The 18,439-nt window shown below is 45.1% G+C and overlaps 1 protein-coding gene across 1 annotated transcript in view; it reads right to left on the reverse strand.

Moving 5' to 3' along the window:
• The window catches only part of LOC138665051 (lysosomal protective protein-like), a 131,802-nt gene extending 120,232 nt beyond the window's left edge, over positions 1 to 11,570 (reverse strand). The window contains exons 1-4 of the mRNA XM_069752202.1: positions 11,549 to 11,570; positions 10,645 to 10,808; positions 10,463 to 10,574; positions 10,318 to 10,368 (exon numbers count right to left, since the gene is read on the reverse strand). Coding sequence (XP_069608303.1) covers positions 10,318 to 10,368; positions 10,463 to 10,574; positions 10,645 to 10,808; positions 11,549 to 11,551 — 330 coding nt within the window. The 5' untranslated portion in view covers positions 11,552 to 11,570. The remainder of the gene's footprint in view (positions 1 to 10,317; positions 10,369 to 10,462; positions 10,575 to 10,644; positions 10,809 to 11,548) is intronic.
• Between the last annotated feature and the right edge of the window lie 6,869 nt (positions 11,571 to 18,439).

Genomic DNA, 18,439 nt, shown 5'->3' on the forward strand with positions numbered 1-18,439 from the left:
ATCAAGTGCATTAACACGAAGGGCAATGTGCCTATTCCCAATGCCTTTGTCCCAGTTGGAGAAGGTTAATGGTATATGTTATCAAGTGCCTGTAAAGCAATTAACAATGGCGTGGCAAGGTTATTAATAATGTCTTTGTAGACTTTTCTGCTATAGGCTTATTTCATTTACTATGTCCAAATATTGCAGAAATTATTTAAATTATTTAATGATCGGTTATAATGTCGATATTATATTGTGTATGGCTTTTAATTACTCCTTGTTTATAGTATCTTTCTCTTTATATACACTCATCACTTTTTGGGTAGTAATAGTAAGTGGGTTTAAGAATTGGTTACTGCACAGCCCAGCTACTGTATGTAATGGTGGTTTCTTGAACTGAAATCGGTGAATTAGTGAGTTATTAGAGCTGGCTACAATACATGCAGTATAATAGTTTTTGAGGCATCACAGATGTCATTATACAGGTAGTCAGACTGTGGCTACCCCTTTGTTATGGTTTAGTTTCTGCATTCCCTATTATAGGATCCACATTGCAGGATGTTTAGCGGCTGGTATTTTGCTGTAGTTACCATATTATCGATCATAATTTGGTAGTGTTGCATTGTTAAAATTAATCTGTTGTAGTCCTGGAATTTTTTTCCTTATATGCACAGTCTTTCCATAGCATGCAGATCTGGTTGATGACTTTATTAGGCATGGGTGATGGGGGTCGAGTCCATTCAAGGTGTCAAATGGCCTCGCTGGTGGCGGTTTAGGAGTCAGGTGGAAGTTGCAGACAAGTTAAGGTGGACTCATTTTAACTAATAGAGGATGTAAAACCTCATGGTGGTGAGCAGGCTCGGCTTTGGTGGCCAGCCTCAAGGACGTTGTAATGGTAACATCAATCAGGGGCAGGCACAGTGGTTAAGCACAGGAGTGAGGATAATAGGGTCATTGGTGCCCTGAAAGTTTACTGGCTCTGCTTGAATGGCAAGCCAGTGCATGCCGCCCCTTTATGGCTGTCTGTCCTGGTGCTGTATGTCAGACAGCTGGGGATATCGCAGTACTTGTGAATCCCAATGTACTAGCACTCCACCTGACTCCTACTGTGATTATTTAATCCTGTGATTTGAATAAAAGCTGTGGCCAGTTTGACAACCAAAATAACGTGTTTTGTGTATTTATTTTAGTACCTAGGTTTACAGTAGTTATGGTGGTTTTAAGAAGGAGTGGGGTCCATCCCATATCCAAAAGTCAAGAAACCACCGGAGACTAGACGGAGGTGGACATGACTTGGGGATGGGTGGACTGAGAACTCCTGCAGCCTTTGTTTGTATTGCAGTGTAGATTTTAAACAAGAGTGTTGTTGCTTTAAGAGGAAGGAGTTTAGATGTTTGTGCCTGGTGTATTACTGTGAGGAGGGTGGGGCTTATATAGAAGAGGCAACTCTGGCTCTCCCTCTTTCTCTCACACGATGGACAGGAGGAAACATTACCCGCCCTCCCGCCCTGTTTATAATCTCTGTCCTTAAACTTTTTAATTATTGCTTGTATAATGATAAATGCTTTATTGTATTTTTTTTTATTTGTCATTGTATATCTTGTACCAGGTTCAATTGTATATTGGCTACAAAGAGTTATTATTTGCGGTAACCTTCTAAGCCCAAGGGAAGGGCAATCCTTCAGCCATGGTTCCCTGGAGGTTTCCTCCACAGGGGGTTTTTCCTCTCCTGAGCGCTGTAGGATGACTCTTTGTGAGTCGGGGGTTTGCCGAGTTTAGTTCCATTAATGCTTTTGCAGGGACTCCTAGTTTTTAAGTTTGCAAAAATGATTTAATTATTTAAAAAAAAAAAAAAAAGTGTCAAATGAGACTTGGAATTTATAACCCGTCACGGCTTTGCGGTTTAGGAGTCAGGTGGAAGTTGCAGACAAGTTAAGGTGGACTCATTTTAACTAATAGAGGATGTAAAACCTCATGGTGGTGAGCAGGCTCGGCTTTGGTGGCCAGCCTCAAGGACGTTGTAATGGTAACATCAATCAGGGGCGGGCACAGTGGTTAAGCACAGGAGTGAGGATAATAGGGTCATTGGTGCCCTGAAAGTTTACTGGCTCTGCTTGAATGGCAAGCCAGTGCGTGCCGCCCCTTTATGGCTGTCTGTCCTGGTGCTGTATGTCAGACAGCTGGGGATATCGCAGTACTTGTGAATCCCAATGTACTAGCACTCCACCTGACTCCTACTGTGATTATTTAATCCTGTGATTTGAATAAAAGCTGTGGCCAGTTTGACAACCAAAATAACGTGTTTTGTGTATTTATTTTAGTACCTAGGTTTACAGTAGTTATGGTGGTTTTAAGAAGGAGTGGGGTCCATCCCATATCCAAAAGTCATGTAAAATACTGACCAAATACTGCTAGTGTGATGGCAGCCTAAGAGGAAGCTATACAGGGACTTATAAAGAATGGGGGGCAGAAGAGGGACTTATAATGGATTGTGGGATGGGGAGGATGGTATATTGAGACATATAATGAAATAGGGGTGGGAGATGACACTATACAGGAACATATAATGAATAGGGGGAAAGAGGACACTACAAAGATAATGAATTGAGGGTGGGGAGGATTTTATATAGGGACTTATAATGAATTGGGGGTAGTTGGGAGCACTATAAAATTACTGAGGGATGGGAGATAACACTGTACAGGGGCTTATAATGAATTAAGAGGTGGAAGATAATGCTATTCAGGGACTTATAAAGAATTGGGGGATAGCTGATTACACTATACAGTGACCTAGAATCAATTGGGGGAGTAGGCGATAGCGTTGCACAGGGACTTAAAATAAATTGATGGGTGAGAGATAACACTAGACAGGGATATATAATGGATTTGGGGTAGGAAACAACAGTATATTGGGCCTTTAAATTAATTGGGGAGGTGAGATAGAGGCCACAGGAGAAGCACTTAGAATTACATGAGGGAGAGAGTCACAGTGACTGCAGCGCCCCAGAGATCTGGTCGTTGTAGTATGACGCTCTGCCACTAAGGGGAGTGATGGTACGTCCGATGGCACTGAAGGAATTCTCCTGACCAGGTATCACCAGAACACATTACACTTCACACTCCGGCCACTAGGGGGAGCAAAAGGCTTTATTTATTGGGCCCCTCCTCACACTGGTAAAACTAGGGGTTGGATAGAAAGTTATTCAGAAGCTGACTGGGTTGGATTCAGGCAACATCCCGTGGCAGGGGGTGTTGCAGGGAGAAGACACAGGGGGGTCCCTGTCAGGCGTGGGAACCTGGCAGGCGCCTAGCGAACAGAACAGAACGTAATGGAACTGCGCTTGCACTACCTTGCGGCGGTATCCTAAGAAAGAGACACGAAGCGAAGGATATTGTGGAACAGTGTAAATGAGTCGTGCCGTGAGACCGAGGCAACATCCTACTGAGGCGCGTAGCCGGTGGCCGGAACACCGCGGGAGTAACTGACTTCAGGCTTTACTCCGAACTCCGCAGGACAGTTAATTATAGGTTGGCTGTCTCACCTAAACACCTACGAAGACATAGGGGGCAACTGTGGGAGAGGGGCGTCTCTAGTGTTCCGGAAGAACTCCAGGCCTTCCCGTCATACGGGTGGCGTCCTAGCCATAACATATCTGGGGGACGTTAGAAACTAGTAACATCTGGAACCAAAGAACGAAAGAGCTGTAGAGAATGAACGAACGAGAACAGCAGTTGTGAGGACTATTCCGAATGCTCAGCAGGGTAGGACTACAACACAAACAGGCGCTATTGGTAGGCAACGATTTCCATCTGCGAAGGAGACTCTGGAAGTGCCCATCGGACCGGCCGGTCTCTGATAGCCCTGTTAAATGTGCTCTGGATTGTGGATCCTGAAGTCTACAGTAAAGAGGTAAAAAGACTGCAACCTTGTGTCCTTGTTATTGCCTGCACCTCACACCATCACCATCTACTTTACTGGGAAGCCCTTGGGACATACTTCACCTGTGGGAAGGTGTACCATCCAGCTGCCATTCCATCACCCCAGCGGACCTCACAGCAGCGTCGGTCACCCTGACCGAACACCACAGGTGGCGTCACGAATCCCTGACAGACTGCACCACCTTTATTGGACGCCCCTTAGCAGGGTCGCGGACCGGGTCTAGCCACCGTGACAGCCTCAGAACCAAAGCAGATAGGCCTGGTACTGAGAACGCGTGGCCCTGTGTCTGGGGGTGCTCCAACCTGGCGTCACGAACAGGATCCTACTTAAGCCTGAGAAGCAGGTCATGTGTGCCTTGGAACTGTGATTGAAACGTGTTGGACTGTGATTTATTGCAAGGACTGTGTATTGCTATCTGCCGCAAGATTCCCGCCAAAACTGCCGCCATTGTAGCGCCACAAGGAGGGCAAGAGAAGAAGAAGGGCGTGGAAGTGGGCGTGAGTGAGTTGGAGAGCGCGAAAGATAATGGCCGCCCAGTCTAAGCATTGCTGTATCCTGAAGGCATGTCCGTCAGCGGCGGAGATCCGCTTTCTCATCCTCTTTGTAGGGTGGAGACAATGGAGACGGGACCGCCCTCAAAAAAGAGCCCGGGAAGAAGATCCAGAGGAGGAGACAAAGATGGCGGCGTCCCTGCCATCGCATGGCGACGACCCGGCCAGGCATAGACCCGCATTCCCTGCAGTGGTCTCAGAGTCACCACCGCTGCAGAGGTTTCTCGTCGCGAAGCAGCCTGAGGGAAAACCTGGCGGATGGATGCCCGACTGCGGAGTGGCCGCAGCTGAGGCCCGGTATCTGGCGCGCTGCCTGAGGGCCCAAGCTTGTGTGAGTTCCCGATTGGGACACCCGGCAGAAGTTCGCCTGTTGCCCATGTCTCCTCCTATACCCGTTCCAGCCACGGCGGACCCCCGAACCCGGCCAGGGGATCGTGTACCGCAGGGGTCGGATCTGAAGATCTTGACGTGATGGAGCACCAGCGACGCCTGGTGGCGGCTCGGAGGAAGTAGCCTCAGCCCGTGACCGTAGTCAACCTCATGGAGGAAGTGAAGGTCTCGCCGTCGCACTGGGGAGTGGTGGTCCTTTTCGATCCCAGGGAGGAAAGAGGAGCTATCCAGGAGATCGGAGAGCCCGTGCGAGTCCATTTCAACCGGAGCGAGGTGGAGCCGTGTTATGGGACGGTCGAGGACCGCGACCTGAGACCTGGAGATGCGGTAACCTACACCCGCTGGTCGAGGGGGACCGGCTGGACAGCCAGGGGTGTTCAGCGTTGCGCAGTCCTGCAGGTCGCAGCTGGGACTCCGGAGGATGAGGTTCCCGCTGCGGAACGCCGGGCTGACCTGGCCCCGCGTGCTACTGTGGATCCCACCCGTGAACAACGGAGAGGAGTGGTCTGCAAGGTAAGACCACAACCATCATCGCAGCAATAAACCTCGAAGACCTGAAAGATGTAAATAGTTAACTGTTTCCTGCTGCTTTAAACCCGACCAGGGTTATTTCTTAAAGGGGTCCCTTTGTTTACCCGGGATCCCTATTGTTTATAGTTCTTTTTCTATTTTTGCACAAGTTCACCATTGTTTAACAGACTGCCGGATCATGGACGGTGAATGATTCAAAACTGTTTGTGTATATAGTTTGCACCTTCTTAAAGGTGCTCCCTACTGGTTTTACAAGCGAAAGAAGACTTTGCGAAGATAATGCTTCTGGACATGACGCAGAAGATCTTGCTTTCAGTGGACTTGCAGACAGAGAGAGAATCTGCACTACCTCCTAGAGACTTGGTTCCCTCTTAAAGGGAATGTTTACATGATTGCTTTGATAAAAGTTGAAACGTTAATAATGTTAAAATTTAGAAAGTTTGATAATGTTGAAAGGGACTGAGGACAGGAAAGCTTGAAAGTGAACCCGTAGGGGTTAGAGAGAGAGTCCTCCTGAGAACTGTAGAAAGATGGTCGGTACAATGACAGTAGGCCCAGCCAAGGAGCTAGGCGGTCCTGCATTGGGGAAGTTAGAACGGAAAGGAATGTTGAGTTATTGATATAGTATTTTATAGTAGGCCTTTAGTGGGTTCAGCTTATACGCCCTTAAAGGAAAAAAAAAAAAAAAGTTAAATTATTGTTCAAAGTTTGCACTTGGTAGAATACCCGGCTGGGTACTGAGGGTTATTTATAGTCAAATCTGTTATTTAAAAATATTTAATTTTGTTTGTAACGTTCAAGTGTCCTTACCTCCCATAAAGGGAAGCATTGTTCTATTTACTTGTTTTAGCATTTCAAAAATTTTGTATGTCTTTTTCTGCTATGTATTGTTGTTCTTCTTCCCAGTCCAGGAGTACTGGATTTAACCGGGGGGGAGTGCAGCGCCCCAGAGATCTGGTCGTTGCAGTATGACGCTCTGCCACTAAGGGGAGTGATGGTACGTCCGATGGCACTGAAGGAATTCTCCTGACCAGGTATCACCAGAACACATTACACTTCACACTCCGGCCACTAGGGGGAGCAAAAGGCTTTATTTATTGGGCCCCTCCTCACACTGGTAAAACTAGGGGTTGGATAGAAAGTTAGTCAGAAGCTGACTGGGTTGGATTCAGGCAACATCCCGTGGCAGGGGGTGTTGCAGGGAGAAGACACAGGGGGTCCCTGTCAGGCGTGGGAACCTGGCAGGCGCCTAGTGAACAGAACAGAACGGAACGGAACCGCGCCTGCACTACCTTGCGGCGGTATCCTAAGAAAGAGACACGAAGCGAAGGATATTGTGGAACAGTGTAAACGAGATCAAGCACAAAGGAGAGCCAGTAGGAGTCATGCCGTGAGACCAAGGCAACATCCTACTGAGGCGCGTAGCCGGTGGCCGGAACACCGCGGGAGTAACTGACTTCAGGCCTTACTCTGAACTCCGCAGGACAGTTAATTATAGGTTGGCTGTCTCACCTAAACACCTACGAAGACATAGGGGGCAACTGTGGGAGAGGGGCGTCTCTAGTGTCCCGGAAGAACTCCAGGCCTTCCCGTCATACGGGTGGCATCCTAGCCATAACATATCTGGGGGACGTTAGAAACTAGTAACATCTGGAACCAAAGAACGAGAGAGCTGTAGAGAACGAACGAACGAGAACAGCAGTTGTGAGGACTATTCCGAATGCTCAGCAGGGTAGGACTACAACATAAACAGGCGCTATTGGTAGTCAACGATTTCCATCTGCGAAGGAGACTCTGGAAGTGCCCATCGGACCGGCAGGTCTCTGATAGCCCTGTTAAACGTGCTCTGGATTGTGGATCCTGAAGTCTACAGTAAAGAGGTAAAGAGACTGCAACCTTGTGTCCTCGTTATTGCCTGCACCTCACACCATCACCATCTACTTCACCTGTGGGAAGGTATACCATCCAGCTGCCATTCCATCACCCCAGCGGACCCCACAGCAGCGTCGGTCACCCTGACCGAACACCACAGGTGGCGTCACGAATCCCTGACAGACTGCACCACCTTTATTGGACGCCCCTTAGCAGGGTCGCGGACCGGGTCTAGCCACCGTGACAGCCTCAGAACCGAAGCAGAGAGGCCCGGTACTGAGAATGCGTGGCCCTGTGTCTGGGGGCGCTCCATGACTAATTCATATTTATTGGGCAGTGGAAATTATAACTAATGGTGGCACAGTGCTAGCTTTTCAATTTATATTTTGAATGGTGCATGGCTAATTGTATATTAATGGTACTCTACATATTTGTATTTAGGGGCACAGTGTTTTTTTTTCTATTTAGTAGGTTAATGTATATATTCAGGATATTCAAATTTGTTATTTTCATGGCCATGGTGATCAGTGTGACAAGATAAGTCATGGTTGGAAATTGTAAATATGAAGGTCTGACCAGATGGAGAAGAAACTCTAATTAGATGAGAGCTCTGGTCAGTCACTGGATATATCTGGATGGATGTATTCTGTATAAATTGTAGAAAGATTATGGGAGTAATACTATCATTTGTAAAACAACTTCCCTTAGTCTACAGTCACACATTCATGTGAAATGTCTGTGTGATGACCAAGATTTTTAGCAGATGGCACATAAACCCTTAGAGTTTCATATATTCATTCACACATCTGTGAAAAACACGGATCCAAAAAAGGGATCTGTGACTCTGAGAGCATGTCCTTTTCTGATGCAATTTGGAGGATCAGAATATGGGTATGTGTGCTGACTGAGAAAAATCAGGTAACACACTGACACTTCACACGGATGTGTAAATGCAGCCATATTATGTATAGTGCCATCACTTAGTATATAGTATCCTCACTTATGTGTCCCTTAGTATATAGTGTAGTCTCTTGCTATGTAAAGCAGCATCCCATAGTTTACAGTGTACTTTATTGTTATTTATGTATAGCGCCGTCTCTTATTACATAGTTTCCCCTCTTAAAATGTATAGCACTGTCTTGTATTACATAGCATCCTCTCGCTATGTAAAGCAACATCCTTTATTACATAGCATCCTCTTTTATGTATGATGCCATCATTTATTACACAGTGTCCTTTCTTGTTATTTATAGTGCTGTCCCATTTTTACATAGTATCATCGGTGTTATGTATGGCACTGTCCATCCCTTACATAGCATATTCTCTTGTTATTTTTGTTATTCATAGCGAACTTCTTTATTACACAAAGTCCTCTCTTATCGGATATAAAATAAAATGAATACTGATGGAGCAGCATCTGTAGCTTTGTCCCCATCAAAGGAGAGGGGTCCAGGCACACTTCTTGCAACAAACTATCAGTGTCCACTACCACAGAGATCATACATAGGTAATGCATGAGCTTGCTTTCCTGTACAGCGCTAGAAAGGAATATATCAAAGTATACCAGCCTGCCAAATACCAAAACTCCACCACTTGTTTGGCATCTGTCAGTTATGAGTGCATGGTATATACTGTATCTCAGGAGGATATATATGCAACACCCCAGGTAACCGGTTGTTGCAGTTATGTTGCCTTCCTTTCCAGGAGGGTGATGTCATGCTTGGAGGCAAGGGAGATTCTCTCTATCAGGTAAGGCACTCACATTCAACACATCTGAATCTAGGCCAGGAGGGGGAGCTCAGGAGTCGGATTCAGGGGAGCTTCCTTAGACTTTATGCATCCTGGTCTGGAGGAGGAGCCAGTCAGTCTTAGTGAGTCTGGGAGAGGAGAGTAGAAGGACGTCTGGAGCAGACGTAGGGGCCAAGCAGCCACGAGGGAGCTGCTACCCCTGGAAAGAGGGAGAATCTGAAGGAGAGTTGAATAGTGGAGGAGCTTAGAGGAAAGAAGCACAGAGAAGGAAGAGGCTCAGGAGGGGAACAGCGGAAGGACACCCTAGGAGGCAGAGCGCAGAAGCCAGGTACCGGGAGCCCGAGGTCGTGTTGTTCTCCAGGACGCGCGACAGAACCGGAGGGCAAAGGACTGTATGTCAATTGCCTGCATCAAGTCTGAGGTGAAGCAGTGACCATAGACCCGGGTCATGATAGAGACCCTATAAACAGGCTTGAACTGCCTATCATACAGACATCTGTCTTAGGACAGGAGAGAGGGGACTTGCACTGAGCATCAAGCGGCAGGGACCTAATCAACTAAACAGCGCTAGTAGGAAAAGCTTACGGACCTCACCTGGGAGAGGGATCTCCTATTGCCTCCAAGCCGGCCGGGCCACAGCTACCCTGCACTTGGTACCCTGGACTGAGGACTACTACTACCATCAGTAAACCAGGTAAAAACTGCAAACCTGTGTCCTCGTTCTTTACCATACCATCCACCACACCATCGGTGCCGTACACTTGGGAAGCCCTGGGGACCCCGCTTCACCTGTGGGAAGCGTCACCATCTTGCTGCATACCATCACCCCAGAGGACCCCTTTATGCAGCATCGGTTCTCACTGACCGAACACCACAGGCAGCGTCACGAACAATAGACTTTATTCACCAATCCTCTTAAAGATCTTTTCCTTTAATTGGGCGCCCAGGGCCATGGACCGAGTCGCAGCCACCGTGACATCCTCTTTAAGACCGGACCTGATACCAAGTACCCCGCTGCCCTGGCAGGGCGTTCTATATATATCAAATACAATATTCTTTTAAACAAAACCTCTATTTGAAAAGAAAATGTAAATTGCTCATATGGTATCCTCTAAACTGCTAAAGCCGCTAACTGCAAAGCTATACAATAAAGAAGCAGCTGTAAGCAGTTTAGATATCTTAGTAGCCCACTTAGAAATTATGCTTTATACTAATGAAGATAAAATAACATTACACATACTAGGTCAGAATCTCAATGTTTAATTTCTAATTGAATTACATAAAAGGTTATGAAATTATCACCTTATTCCAAGAATATTTGTTGTTCCTCAGGGTGCTGCCATCAGGATTAATCTATCATAAAGGCAAATAGAAAAATGCTAAATCATTAATCTCAGAAAGAAAAATTACCAATAGTCCAATATCTACAATGATTTACTAGACGCACCAGGAAAGGACCATGCTCAGTTAATAAACCAGCGATGCTGCTGCAACCAGGACCTCCATTGAGCCACAAGACCAAAGGACAAGAGCTTGGATCAGTCTGACACTCCACAAACCTGCAGAGAAAACGACGGTGATCACATATGGAGAACAGGGCTGGATGGGTATTAGTCACCAATATCTTACCAATAATGTAAGTGTTTTCCATCTGATGCCTTCAAGTATCCAGAAAATTGTTGAAATGAAGCTTGGTTAGTTAGACCAGGGAGATCTTTGATTTGATCTGCCTCAGGAGCAGCGTATGTTGGAGGTACCCCCAGAAACAGTGCACTAAGCAATAGTGGTATCATCTATAACACATAGTAAAATAAATTAAATCACAACCAAGTTACATCTTCATACAGACTCAAACATTACTCGGAAAGTCAACTTTACAAAGCAACTTTTGGCCAATAAGCCAGGAATACACATAACTATGTTATATATTTGTTGGCAGATCCCATCAATTTTGGTTGGACCAGCAGACAATCCCATACCTGTAGGCACTCTTGAGTGGTCCATACACAGGACAAAAGTCAGTTGACAATCTCATGTGTATGAAGGTCTGCCAAGTGGCCCTCGTCATACTCAATATGGTTTTGAAGCTCCAATTGGTAGGAGACGCAGAGCAAATTGATATAAACTTTTGTAGGAAAAGATTTAGTATAACATTTTATTAGCTCTTTATATGCCTAGGAGTTGAGTGGGATCCTATTTAGTGATTAGCAGCATCCCCCATATAGACATAGCTGTGACTCAATGAATAGGACCACCCGCTGGACTCCTAAGCATAAAAATAGTAGGGATTCATACATATATAACAAACAAATTATACTAGATCATTTTCCACAAATCTGTATGTTAATCTGCTCAGCTCTCCCTGTTCCATATCTTCTGGCCCACAGATAAGACTGCATATACAATATAACAGCAGGTGACAGGCGGAAAGATGAGTAAGGCATGTTGAATGATCCGTTGTTCCCTTCTCCCCACTGAAATGTTGGAGTCAATAGCTGCCATATGTGTCTGACAAAATGTCTATAATCCTCACCATGTCGGTCTTGGTCTCAGCACACTATGACTTGGGCACTTAAGAAATAAGTCTTTATAGGCAACCGCACATGACAACCCCCGTTATCAGTCTTGTGCAGAGAAACCACAAAGGACCGTAATATCTATAACTGGAATCATTCTAAACTTATCAACACATCAGAAAATTGGCTACAGTCCCTATAAAGAAATAAAGCAAAGTAAGTCTATGGAATAAATGCTGATTTGTTACATACAGAGTGATTATATCAGGTCATATGATGGGAATCCATGTTATCTCAGCAGAAACACGTTAAACCAACGGATAAACTATGATAACCTTCATATATGATAAGTACAGAACAATCTAACAAGTATGACAACTCGGGGGCCAATAAGCTCATGGGATCCCCATTATCGACTAAGCCAGAGATCACAACACCTTTCACTCCAACAATGTGGATAAGTTGAAAGCTGTCTTGATTCAGCTTTAACTTCAAAATATGATATGTCCCTGAATAATAAACCCTGGGTCTAGTGCCTTGTGCAGGCGTGTACTAAGAAGGACAGAGAATGAACTTCAATCCAATATTGCGGCCAGCATGCAGCCAGCGGGTAAGGAAAGGGTGACTCAAACACCCGAAAACTCCGCCCATATGACCCAAAACCAGTCCCGCCAAATTCAGGTGACAGGTTCCCTTTAACCCTGACCTGAGATTCCTGTTGCTTGATCCATGGGCAGCATGAATCAGATATTGGCAGCGTTTTAGAAGCTGTGAAAGTTCTACTGAATAATCGTTTTGTTTCAAAGAACGCTATGGCCCCATTAAATGGTTTTCGCCAGTCTGACTGAAGCGGTGTTTTAGAGTAGGATGCTCTGATTTCATTAAGGGGCAAACACCATTCAATGACTTCAGCATATCTCAGTGGAGTGCGCCTCGTCAAAAATGCTACTGCAATCAGGAACTGGAGTAACATTTCTGGGGTAAAAAATGTTCCAATATTGATCAATTTGATGATCTAGCTTTGGCACGGCCTTTCCTCTGAAGCTCTATCCATTTTGGTTAAGCTGCATGAAAATACCAAAAGTCTCAACATTTTTGCACAATTCAATTTTGTGACTTTTTAAAGTGTTTTACGACAGATACATTTGATAAACTTTGATAAATCGGAGCTTCATTTTGTAAAGTTGGCCATGTTTCAGGGATGATTAGCCCAAGAGGCATGTCCCTGGCCACTTCTCGCTGACTTTGCTTCCTACACTGGCAGGTCTCTCCTTATACAATAACACATGGAGAGTCCTGCCAGTCTCAGGGAACAGGGCGGGGAGAAGCTTCCAGGAGATCTGCCTCTTGGACTAGTCATCCCAGACACATATGCCTCAGCCGGCTTATAAAAGTATGTTTTCTCTGAAACGTCAGAGTATCTGACAGTAAAACATACATAGCTGCAGTTATCTAGCCATGGTTCAGGCAGCATGAGTCTAATATTGGGTTTTCTTTTTATTATTATTTGGCCAGCCAATATATGGATGGGTGGGGTGAGAGCCCTCCTTACCTATCCCAACGAAAGCAGCCAGGTCTTATTCCCAGTTTTAAACCAAAGCCAAAGAAATGTATCTTTCTCGGCTGCATACATTTGCTGGTTGCCTAAAATACTGCACTTCAGTGGCATAAACATGCCAGCCCACAGCTGTACTGCCACAAAAGTAAGACACGAAGGGAATACAAAGTTCACTATAAAGGCAGTGACCCAATGGAGTTCTGATCTTTTAGAAAATAATCTTAAAATATACCTACATTTTTGATGGCTTGTCACCGTTGTTGGAAACCAGGCAAGTTTCTGGTGTGGAGAAGCCGGAGTCTCATCTCTGCCAGACATTGGTATTCCTTATGAAGGAAGTGAGTCCAGCTTCAATCCATAAAATCAAATTCTTTATTTCATGATTAAAATATATATGGCAACACTAAAATATGCATAGGCATAGGCATGTTTGGTGTTACGGTGTGCAAGGAGGTGAAACCGGAAGCGTTTCAGAAGACTGCTGCATTCATAAACTCTGATGGTGCACAGTTATTAGACAAATGAGGATTTTGACCACATCATTATTTTTATGCAGAATTTCCAAAACTGAGCTGTATAAACTTGAATGCTTATTGGGTAAAGTGGATCAGGTGATATGTATTTGTGTATTAAGGATGGGTGCAACCTAAGAATATCACCACCCTTGATGAAGGTGCGCAGAATTGTTAGGCAGCTTCTTTTCTTCAGTCAAAATTGGTTAAAATATAGATTTAACTGAGTCTGAACAGTCAAAAATTGTTAAAACTCTTACAGAGGGATGCAGCACTCTTAATATTGCTAAGATATAGGGGCGTGATTACAGAACTAATGGTGTAACGACCGCAGACCCACCACCAACACCAGAAGGAACTTCCACTGGATGCGTGTCCTAGAACGCAAATCCAATTGAAGTATATTGCAGTGCACAGACACATCAGGTCTGAGCGCCACATACATGCTGCCAGCCAATCAAAGGCCAGCAGCTGACATCAGCGTGCATGTGACGATGTGATTGGAAGTGACGTCCTATGCTCCCGTGGAACGTCGAAGTCAGCTATCGGCTTCACAAAAGGATACGTGGCAGGAGAGCAAAGGAAAGGTAAGTATTTAATTATTTAAAGAAAAAAAATCAGTAGCCATACTAGTACATGAATGACTATGGGAGTGCATTATACTTTATGGGTGACTATGGGGGCAGATTATACTTTGTGGAGGACTATGGGGTGCATTAAACTTTATGGAGGACTATGGTGTGCATTATACTTAATGGAGGACTATGGGATGCATTATACTTTATAGAGGACTATGAGGTGCATTATACTTTATGGAGGACTATGGGGGGTGCATTATACTTTATGGATGACTATGAGGTGCATTATACTTTCTGAATGACTATTGGAGTGTAGTATACTTTATGGATGACTATGGGGGTGTGTTATACTTTATGGATGACTATCGGCTGTGCAGCTTTGTATGGGAGCTGAGTCTCCTGAACCTATGCAGGGCAATCGTGTTAAGCTGGCTGAGTAACGGCAAGAGCACCGTCATGCCAAGGGGTTGTACTACTACTGTGGTAGCATGGAGCATCTCATCTGCTTTTGTCCCGAGAAGTCCTGTCCGGACTGAATTGAAATGTTCCCTAATCCTAATAAACAAAGGTCGAATGGTCTTGCCGATATAAAAGAAGCCACAAGGGCAAAAAATAATGTAAACAATATATGTGGACCTGCATGTTATAAAATCGCGTACTACGTGTTGAATAGGACCAATTTTAATACTATTGCCCGTAAGATGATATGCGCAGAAATTGCACTGTCCACACTTAAAGTTACCTTTTGGCATATTACCACCCAACCAATTCTCCCTTCTAGATGCAAGTTTATTCCGTACTAGCAGGTCTCTCACGTTTTTACTGCGGCGACAAGGTAACAGGGGTCCTCTTTCCACCATCTCTTTCAAATCACGATCTTGTCCCAAAATCTGCCAGTTTTTTCTGACCGCAGACCTAATGGCAGAATCCATGGGTCCAAACTTAAAACAAAAAACAAATTTATTTTCTTCTTTTTTATTTTTCCTGACCGAGGTATCATTAAGGTTCGTGTCTATAACTCTACTGAGAAAAGAAATTTGTTTTTTGTTTTAGGTTCTAACATAGGATTCTGAACCACTAAATCTTGAATGTTCTGTACACTTATGGTGAGATTATCCATCAAAGAGGACAGACCTTGAATGTCCATGTCTACACCTGTGTTCTGAACCACCCTGATGTAAAGGGGAAAAGAAAGACAAAACACAGTGCAAAGAAAAAAAAAATGGTCTCAGAACTTCTCTTTTCCCCCTATTGAGAAGCATTAGTACTTTGGGCCTCCAGTACTGTTATGATGTGAGTGGGGCTGCGGCTTCTGAGTTTCCTTCCTCAGGTGACGAGTTAAGTCATTAGGTGCTGCTCTATTTAACTCCACCTAGTTCTTTGTTCCTGGACTCCAGTCAATGTTCCAGTATTGGTCTTGCTCTCTCCTGGATCGTTCTTGTGGCCTGTCTGCCCTGCATAAGCTAAGTTCTGCTTGTGTTACTTTTTGTTTGCTATTTTTTCTGTCCATCTTGCTATATTGGTTTGTCTTGCTTGCTGGAAGCTCTGGGACGCAGAGGAAGCACCTCCGTACCGTTAGTCGGTGCGGAGGGTCTTTTTGCGCCCTCTGCGTGGTTGTTTGTAGGTTTTTGTGCTGACTGCAAAGCTATCTTTCCTATCCTCGGTCTATTCAGTAAGTCGGGCCTCACTTTGCTAAAATCTATTTCATCTCTGTGTTTGTATTTTCATCTTTACTCACAGTCATTATATGTGGGGGACTGCCTTTTTCTTTGGGGAATTTCTCTGAGGCAAGGTAGGCTTATTTTTCTATCTTCAGGGCTAGCTAGTTTCTCAGGCTGTGCCCGGTCTGGTCAGGAGCGCTCCACGGCTACCTCTAGTGTGGTGTGATAGGATTAGGGATTGCGGTCAGCAGAGTTCCCACGTCTCAGAGCTCGTCCTATGTGATTAGTAACTATCAGGTCATTTTCTGTGCTCGTAACCACCAGGTCCATTGTGGTTCTGAATCACCAGTTCATAACAGGGGAGGAAGCAAAAGACAATTTGGACATTACAGCAGGAGATTGCAGAGGATACATTTTGTGAGGAAAAATGTTTAAAAACAGTTAGTGAAATGTTTTACCTGACAAAATGAATCCTCGGTGATCCCCTGCTGTAATGTCAGTATTGTCTTTTGCTTCCTCCTCTGCCAAGGAGATGTGGTATGCTCCGTACACAGTCAGACACAATTTTTAAAATGAACTTTCATACGTAGGAAAACCCCTTTAATGTGACCGGCTTCCTCTGCCTGTAGACATGTGCGCATCTGCCGCCGGGATCAGCTGAATGATTCACTGAACTGCCATCTTTGTGCAGACAGATAGCGGGGGTCACATTAAAACTGTGCATGCACTCCTCCTGTACAAAGATGGCGGCGGTCAGTGAATCATTTGGCTGATCCCGTCGGCGGCGTTTGTGACGGTGTTCCGCTGGTGGTACCGCGCAAGAAGCTGTGTACGGCGTATACAGTGTGTATGTGTGGTGCGTACGGCATATACATTGTGTGTGTGCGTGTGGTGCGTATAGCATATACAGCGTGTTTGTGTGTGGTGCGTATGGCGTATACAGTGTGTGTGTGTGCGGTGTGAGTGTTCCGCTGGTGGTAACGCGCAAGAGGCTGCTTACGGCATATACAGAGTGTGTGTGTGGTGCGTACGGCGAATACAGTGTGTGTGTGTGTGTGGTGCGACGGTGTTCCGCTGGTAGTACCGCGCAAGAGGCTGCGTATAGCCTATACAGTGGGTGTGTGTGTGTGTGTGTGGTGCGACGGTGTTCCACTGGTGGTACCGCTCAAGAGGCTGGTAACACCAGCAGTTTCCATATTGAGACACCCATCACTTGGGTGTCCCAATATAGCGGTTGGTGAACTTCTGCCGCTTGGAATTCTGGGATCCAGACACATTTGGACGGAAAAGGATGTGAAGACATTACAAGGTAAGTATATATTAAGATTAGCTGCTTGGACCTTCTCGGGTTGAAGATCAACTTCCAATCCTATTGCTCTTCAAGCAGTGGAGAGACAGGTCTGCATCTTTCAAGAAAGCCATTACTTTTTTTATGCAGGACAATGCTCCATTGCATGCATTAATTCTCCACTGCATGGCTGCCTTTAAAGGCCTCTCTGACCTTTCCCGACACCTGCGCACTGCAGTATTTTGCTCTGCCCTCAACAGGGCAGATCAGTACACCTGCGCAGGAGCGCGGCAGGAAGCAAGCAGGATGACGACATCGCATGAAGATGGGAGGCGCCGGACCCGGACCTACGACACCCATCGGAACGGACCGCCCCAGGATGAGTATAATAAAACTTGTTTTTCTTCTCTTTCACGTTGGACCGGGGGCTTTTCTACAGCATTATACAATGCTGTTGATAAGCCCCGAAAGGCAGTGGCCGCATCTTATAGCGGCAAAACGATGTGACAGGTTCCCTATAAAGATGATAGAATAATATGAACCCTTCTGCACCTGAACTAAACCCTATTGAGAACTGGTGGGCTCTTCTTAAACTGAAGATTTATGGTGAAGGTTAAGCACGGTACATCTCTTTGAACAGTGTATGGGAGGCAATGGATGGTGCTGCCGAAAAAGTTGATCTTGAACAGATTAAGAAACTGACATACTGCATGGATGGAAGCCTTATGACTATTGTTGAAAAATGGGGGGTTATACTGGTCAATGATATTATTTTTGAAATGTCAGAAATGTATTTCTGTACTTTTTGAGTTGTTTGGTTATTATTATCACTTTTAAGGGTACCTGTCACCTCATTTTTGAGCTATGAGTGGCGGCCACTGCCTTTCTGGGCTTTGCCATCACAACCAGAGGTGTGTTGCCATCACAACCAGAGGTCTCCTCGAGACCTCTATAGTTGTTGATGGAAGATTGCTATGAGCGCCACCCTGTGGTCGGCGCTCATGGCAAGCCTGCAATTCTGCTGCATAGAGTTGATCTGTGCATCACCTCTATGTAGCAGAGGTGATCGAGTAGTGGATGTTTCTAGCCTCCTATGGGGCTATTGAAGCATGCCAAAATTTAAAAAAAAAATGTGTTTAAAAATATAAAAAAATATATATATATAAAAGTTCAAATCACCCCCCTTTTGCCCCAATCAAAATAAAACAATAAAAAAATCAAACCTACACATACTTGGTATCGCCACGTTCAGAATCGTCCGATCTATCAATAAAAAAAAAGGATTACCCTGATCGCTACACGGCGTAGCGA

Source organism: Ranitomeya imitator, chromosome 2 (genome assembly GCF_032444005.1).
Source record: "Ranitomeya imitator isolate aRanImi1 chromosome 2, aRanImi1.pri, whole genome shotgun sequence".
Taxonomy (NCBI): domain Eukaryota; kingdom Metazoa; phylum Chordata; class Amphibia; order Anura; family Dendrobatidae; genus Ranitomeya; species Ranitomeya imitator.